At 37.8% G+C, this 7,849-nt stretch overlaps 1 protein-coding gene across 3 annotated transcripts in view; it reads right to left on the bottom strand.

The window, feature by feature from the left end:
• Window positions 1–374: 374 nt before the first annotated feature.
• The window catches only part of DNAJC6 (DnaJ heat shock protein family (Hsp40) member C6), a 137,489-nt gene continuing 130,014 nt past the window's right edge, over window positions 375–7,849 (bottom strand). For 2 of the 3 annotated variants that reach the window (XM_069478038.1, XM_069478037.1), the window contains exons 17-19: window positions 7,123–7,265; window positions 4,521–4,697; window positions 375–3,286 (exon numbers count right to left, since the gene is read on the bottom strand). In XM_069478038.1, the coding sequence (XP_069334139.1) occupies window positions 3,185–3,286; window positions 4,521–4,697; window positions 7,123–7,265 (422 nt within the window). In that variant the 3' untranslated portion in view covers window positions 375–3,184. The remainder of the gene's footprint in view (window positions 3,287–4,520; window positions 4,698–7,122; window positions 7,266–7,849) is intronic. The other variant, XM_069478039.1, reaches the window with a different exon arrangement.

Genomic DNA, 7,849 nt, shown 5'->3' with positions numbered 1-7,849 from the left:
TGTAAGTAAAAAAACCAGGATTCAAACCCACTCTTGGTCTCAAACCAACAGATATCACTATGCCCAAACACTATGGTCTGTCTAGAATAATCAAAACCTGTTTACTTGACTTAAAATTCCCTGATAGGTATGTCCAGAGGGAAGTTGACCTGTTGCTGAGATATCTGTTTCTGTAAATTCAACTTTTTTCTTGTTTTATTTTTTGGGGTTTTTGTTTGTTTGTTGTTTTTTTAGTGGAAGTGGTGCACCATTCCTAAAAATTCTACAATACCAGCTGGCATATAGACCAAGCTCCTATTCCATCTCCCTACTCCAAAAATCCATTTAATATATTGTCTTTGGATAGAGGACATATCAGATATTAAACTGATAAGAAGCTACTGGAATTCAACTTTTATGTTCATTCCTTACACAATGTTTTCATTAACAGCATTAGGGTGCAAACTGAGCATTCTTCCAGATGTAGACAGTACGGTGATGGTTCAAGTGCTTTTGATTTACAGCATGCATTTGTTTCCAAGTGAGCATGCCACTTCTGTCCTCAGAGAACTAAAATATCAGGGACTTTATTTCTATAATAAAGTCCAAATACCAGGATCAATCTCTTTGCTTCAACATACAAATTCACTTTTGAATATTCATGAATATTCTATCTAGGAGACTAGGATTTCTATGCTGATTCTTTTTGAAACATAATATTCATGTAGCATAATCAAAAGTGTATGTGTGTGGGAATGTCTGTGTATGAGGGAGTGCGTGTTTAAGTATCAAGGTTAGGAGGGATTAAAGTATAAATCCAGAAATCCTATCAGATTACATTTTGGTGCAAATATATCATATGCTTTTCATATTCTTCCCTCATAACTTTCCTTAAAAGTGAATCACATCAGAAGGTATAATTCAAGCTTGTCATCATATTCCTGCAAGTACAAAAATCACATAGGTTTCTACAAATATTTTTGAGCCTTTTAATATACATTACAAATATTTTAGACCAATCACATTTTGTTGTGTGTAACATATTTACAAAACAAAAAATATATTACAATAAATATGAATGAAACAGTGAATCTGATCAACAACAAGCTCTGTCACAACCAGATATTTAAAAGGAATGCAAAAACCTGTTGGTCTGCATATGTTAAGAGTTTTGAGATAAATATAGGTCCAGAATTATAATGTATCCGGCAAAGAGATGTGGGGAAATCCCCAAATTTAAGTTAAGATTCTTTCTCATTACTAATTACATAATGTTTAATGATGTTTTAAACTGTGAACATTGATGAATTATCCAAACATGATACAAAGCTAATGTAGTGCTATCGTTTCAAAATGTACATGACACCCACAGAATATCCTTTTAATTATTATCATTATATACTGTAGTTCACACAATATCTACAAATGTGAATGAGAAAAAAAAAAAACACAGGTCACAGCAACATGTCTCACATTCCAATTTTAAATAAGACAAGCACATACTGGATCAAACATTATTTTATAATACGTTAATAAATAACACCTAGTTTGTTATGGTTACCTTGAACAGTTTATGACTGTATATTTAAAAAGAGAACGTTTTCTGCGAGTTTTACATTGCCAGTAAAATAAATAATGAAACTTTATAACAAAAAAAAAAGAGAGAAAGAGAGAGCAAGAGAGATCTATATGGAACCTAAAGTATTTTTGACATGCTGCTTTTCTGGTACAGTTTGCCACAAGAAAATTAAAACAGAAACAAAAAATGATTGTCTTTTAAAAACAACTTTTAAAAGCTTTTCACAATATTGAGCATGAACCTTTTAAGATTAGCATGAAAATCTTTTTGCCCATCTGCTTTGCATATATATATAATGCACATTGTGTATGTTTACATCAAAATCTACTAAAGTCACAGGATAGCAAACTGTTTACCCCTCAAAATGAGAACCAGCCAAAACACTGATCTGAAATCTAACCAGTCTTAGGTCTGGAAAGGTTTCATTCTTGCTTTGCTTTCACAAATGTCCCAGGGTGAATGTTGTTCCTGTGAATCCCCAACTATTTTTAAAACATAAAACCCCACTGTAATAATCCACGGAGTTTAGATTTACATGTGGGGAGGTGGGACTTTGTTCCTCAAAGCAAATACTGACAATCCATCTGGCTGGATCTGAGGGTGAGCACAGCTCTCTCACTGCAACCATGCCTTTCTCATGACTCGAATTCAGTGTTGTCGTCTTCTATGCTCTTACCACAACCACTCACAAACTAGAGAACACGGAGTCCACACTAGCTACAGGTCCTGATAAGTTGTGAATGGACCAAACTGCTTTACACCTGTTTCCAGCTAAGAATGTTTTTCTTGGCTAAACAAAAGGAAGAGCATTGTGCCTTATGGCAAAATTAGAAATTTCTTTCAAATCAGGTTTAGCATTGTTATGGTATTAAAACTTTTTCTTTAATCAAGCAGTTTTCTAAAGGGAAAGGAAAACAGACCAACATTCCTGACCGGGAATCAAGTTTTCTACGTCTTCAGAGTCACTATGTTCTTTAGCCAGCATTTTCACTAATTTTTAACTTACCTAGAAAGAGTTGGTGGTAATCACTGTATCATAGTATTAATATAATCACTTCCCACAATTCAAATTCTTTTATATATGTTAGTTCTCTTGACCAAAAGATGTATACAGTATTATCCTAAAGGCCTTAGTAAATTTCCATTAAAAAACAAAAAAAACTTGGTGGTTATGTTCCTGGAGTCTACATAAAGCCATTGCTCAAATTATATCTTTCCAAGAAAATCTAAAGACCATTATTTTAAACCATGATATAATCCTATTATCGTAACATCCTATTCTCAGACAATGAGATGGGTGATATGCCTTCATGGGTGGTGGCCACTCTTTTCCATTTCCCCCAGGCAGAATGCTCAGTAGGTTCCCCAAGGAGCAGGATGGAGTGTTGTAACTCTGCAAGGTCATCTGGCTAAAAGTTCCTCTCATGCTTTGGATCTTTTATGGCAGGGATTTCGAGAAACCAAACATTGACATTCCTTATCAATGAGAAATTAATTCACAAGAAATTTAACAGTTTAGTACTGGAAACATGTTACTGGAGTTTTTGGTTCATCTGCGAAAACCTCAGAATTGTGACACGCTAAGCATTAGCACAGGTCTGCATCAGAGATGGAAAAGCTCGTAAATTAATACAAGGGCTTCTGGCCTTGGTTTTCAAATTCAGACCAGGCATCGTTTAGCTCCATGAAAATCATCTTTGCATATTGTTCATAGGGTTGCCCGGTAGCCTAGAGAAAAACAAAAACACACATCAGATACCACACACCAAAATTTTACTTATATTAAATTTTTCACAGCTAATATGTGGGTTCCAAGTAATTGAAATGCTTTTCTATTTGGCCATTTCTCTTTTGACAGCCTAATCTATATGACCCTGTGACCTCCCTAAAATACCCTTGCCCTGGATATTCACATAGGCAGTGGCAATGAGCCAGTGAGTAGATACCACAGAGCTTGGTGGGCAGCAAAAGGTGCATCTCCATTGTCCAGAAGTATCTACCAAATGACAGATGTTCGTGACTGACTAACTCCTTGACTATCTGTATTTCTAAACTCCCATTTTCCCATTTCTAAAACAAGTTAAGTTCTTTGAGACCCATAACAGTTTCTGGATTTTTCTGGGCTCTTGTTTCTCTTTCTCTTTTGATCCATCATAATTCAAGGACTAACATTGTTTCTCATTAATTCTTCTACTCAGACTAGTCACAAGAAAGTATGGAGGGATGAGATCAAATATATCATATCCAAGCATGTGCTCCCAAGTGGCACTTCACTCACAGCTTCATGTCATATGACTGGGATAGTCTATATGACAAGATGACTCACTTCAGCCTGAGATGTTTCTTTGTATTGAAACCATCCATATTAAAATAATGTAAAATAAATAGTAATCAAAGTCTGGTCTTTATAAAAGTATAGATGTAGCCAGAAGTTAACCAGTCATTGTCCCCTAACTCCCTTGCTGCTCTAACTGGTCACTGCTTAATGGCACTATATATCCTGACAGGTGCAAGATTTGTGACTCCCCACTCCCCACGACTTCTACAGATAACATTACTATTGTAAATCCCAAGACTCGTGATTCTATAGATAACATTGCTGTTGTAAATCATAAGACTGGTCTTTCAGGTGTTTTTCCGACTCTGCATTCCGGAGACCTACTGACGCCAGCCAGACCACGGATAGGCATGGGAATGGATCCAATCCTCCTGGAACCCCCTACCCAGGAAACCTCCCAATGGGGAAGATAATTTCTGCATCCCAATCCCAATATATAGTTTAAATTCTTTTTGACCACTTCATAAAGTATAACTATTTGTTTAAATATCTGATTTTAGCCCATGGACTTAATTTTATTAAGTAAATGGCTTAATCAACCAGCAAATTGAAAATAAGATACATGCTCATAAAATAATGAAGCGAGGGCCAGACAAGTGATAGGTCAGGGCAAGTTATACTCACTTTATCTGGGTGCACCACCAGGACAGCCTTCCTGTACACCTTCTTCACCTGCTCTGGTGTTACCAGGTCTGCCATGCCAACTGGCTTCCACTTGGTCTCTCCAGCCCACAGCACGGTGTGCATTGTGGAAAGAAGTGCTCTGATGTTTCTCTCTTTGCCTTCAATCCATTCCAGAATCTGTAAATGCAGGGGAGATTAAGAAATTCAAATGCTTTCTAGTCTAGAAGGTTTCCACTAGGACTCTGGAAACCCTTCTTGCTCCAGCAACTATGAAATACTTGGGGTACCCCACATACCCCAAGCTGTTTCCTCTACCTGGAATGTTCTTCCACCTCTACCTCCTGCCTAGTCTTTCTGGTCAACTCTTCACCATCCTTCAAAAGCCTGCTCAGGAATTTCACACTGTTAGCCTTTGAGAGTTTGAATTGCTTCCTTTCTGGCACCCTCAGAGTTAATTACTTACTCCTAGGGTATAAACTCCATGAGGGTACATACTGCATCTATGTTGTCCTCCGCACTACATAAATATTCCTTTAAAAAAAGGCCAAACTCCTCTGGGCTGCTCTGCCTTATACATGTTCCTGTCATAATATGTGCCACACTTTATTGTAATTGGCTGTGTGTTTGTCTTTCCCTGCCATGAGGCAGAGCTGTTTGGGAAAGGTACTGTTCCTTATATATCTGCTGTATCTCGGAACCGAATAATATACCTGGTGCAGAATATAGCTCAAAAAGGCTTGTTAACTGAATTGATCCATTTAGTCATTTATTCAGACTAGGACCATTCATAGTTTGAATGGTCCTAGTTTGAATCAATGAGGTGATAAAGTTGAAGGGACCTTAGCACCTAACAGGAGTTTAGTATTTGTTGCTGGATGAATGGTTTAGCCATGGTTAATGATGGCTCCTCTCTCCCAAACAATTAAATACCCTCTACCAATTAATTACCCAAACATGGTTTAAAAGAAATAAGTAACTTTCTTTTATAGAAAACTTTCAGAGTTTAATGAACAAAGGTTATCAAGATGGAGCATAAAGTTCTTGGAAGGAATATTGAGCCTCTGGAATGTTTTATGAAGTGAAAAACATGCAAATGAAAGATCTTACATTGTACTAAAAGTGTATCAAAGAATCTATACATCTCAACAAATTTTTGAATCTGTCAGGAAATTATGGAAAAGAACAGTGATACCTTTGTTCAAAATGTGTAAGGCTGACTTGCTGTGCAAGTCCTGGTTTTGCAGATACTGTAATGCAGAGGCAGAGTAGACCCTCCTCTTTCGGTTCATCATCGTGTCAGCATATGTAGTATTTCGTCACCTAGGAATTCAACCTCTCCCTCTGTGAAGAGCATCGCAATTCTCTTCATCTTTACACACTCTTCCAAACTCACACCATTCATCAGCAAATCACCCTTCTGTTTCCAAGCTAGTCCGTGTCCACCTGTCCATAAACCTCCTCATCTATGAAGTAGTATTTATTTCCTCATCTAGGAAATGATTTGAAAACTTAAAAAAATGCAAAAACATACTTTTTCCCCCAAAATCAAATCTCTCCTAGGCCCCCAGAATCAAAGACAGATAATCTGGTTAAAAGTGGAGAGGCACTGGGGAAGCCAGGATCCACACTTCCCTCGGCCTTCCTCTCCTCCACCTTCCCAGGCCTCCAGGTCTAATGTTACAGGAGTTGGTAATTCCTGGGGACATAAATATTTCTCTCTCTATCTGCAGAGAAAAGATCCTGGTGGCTTCAGTCAATCTAATCTGATAAAAAGCTCTCAAGGCAGCAAGAGAAAATCTCTAATGATTTATCTTTAGAATGTGAATGCCATCTGAATAACAAAATCACCCTTAAAGTGTGCCATTGCTCATCTGAACAGCAAACAAAGGAAATCTAGTTGCTATACCATGGAATAAAATTTATTTTATTAAATCTATAAAATAAAAATTTATAAATATTAAAAATAAATATTAAATCTAATAAAATGAAAAAATTTATTTTATTAAAGAAATTAAACAGCATGTGCAACTCTCTCCAAAGCTACTTTGCTATTAAAGGACAAGGCTGTCTTCAAATCATAGCTGCAGAATCAACCGAAATATAGTGATTTCCAGAAAGCTAAGACAGTGCTTTCTGTAAGTGCTATGGTCTGACTGTGTGTGTCCCCACAGAATTCATATGTTGAAATTCTAACCCCCAAGGTGGTGGTATTAGGAGGTTGGGGCCTTTGGGTGGAGATTAGATCAGGAGGGCAGAGCCCTTATACATGGGATTAGTGTCCCTATGAGAGAAGCCTGGGTAAGATCTCTCTCATCTTCTGCCATGTGAGGACACAGGGAAAAGACCACAGTCTATGAACAAGGAAGAGGGTCCTCACCAGACACTGAATCTGCTGACACCTTGACCTTGGACTTCCCAGCCTCCAGAACTGTGAGAAATAAATTTCTCTCGTTCCTAAGCTACCCAATTTATGGCATTTTGATATAGCAGCCTGAATGGACTAAGGCAATAGGTTAGTCTCATGCTGATGGCTCCACACATATGACTTTGTCACAAGACCTTGTCCTATAGAATAATCACACTGAGCCAGGGGCTCACTCACCTTTAATTTCTCAGGGTCCATTTCCTTAGCCATTTCCTCCTTTCTCATCTCAGCTATTGTTCGAGGCCCCTTTTTGTCTTTGTGAGCATTGAAACCTTGACCCGAGAGTAGGTCTTCAAAGTCAGCTGCTTTCTGTTTCCCTTCTGCAATATAATTTTTGAAAATCATTATAGTTTTTATCCTTAAACACAACATAGTATCGATATCCCATAGCACTTAGAGTCTTCTAGGTGTTTTTACATGCATTAAACCCCTTAACCTTCACACTTACCCTGTGAGTAGGGTAAGAGACTCTTATGCCCATTTTACAGATGAGGAAGACAAAGTCTGGAGAACTTAAGAGCTCTGTCCAGAATCATATATTAAATATATGAACATGACAAGGCTAGGACTGGAGGTTGAATCATTAACTTACATCTGATTCCATTTCCACTGCACCTTCTTTTTAGATGAGGATACTTATGATCGCCCCCCATCATGAATAATTAGTATCAGTGATGGAACTAGAACCTGGGTTTTGGTACTTGAAACCTATGCACGCTACTGCTTCCCTGCCCACACCCAGGTGATAGTTTTAGCTAATCATAGTGTTCTTTGCCTCCAAGTCTGGCTGTAGCCTCACAGTCCTTATCTGTCTGTTTGCCTCTAGCGTGGTGGCCAACAGCAAAGACTCCAGATCCAGAATCCGCACGTTTAAATTTCATCTCTGTAACTTACCAGCGATGTG

The sequence above is a fragment of the Eulemur rufifrons genome, chromosome 8, assembly GCF_041146395.1.
Source record: "Eulemur rufifrons isolate Redbay chromosome 8, OSU_ERuf_1, whole genome shotgun sequence".
NCBI classification, from domain to species: Eukaryota; Metazoa; Chordata; class Mammalia; order Primates; family Lemuridae; genus Eulemur; species Eulemur rufifrons.
This window is presented reverse-complemented; position numbering and strand designations above follow the sequence as displayed.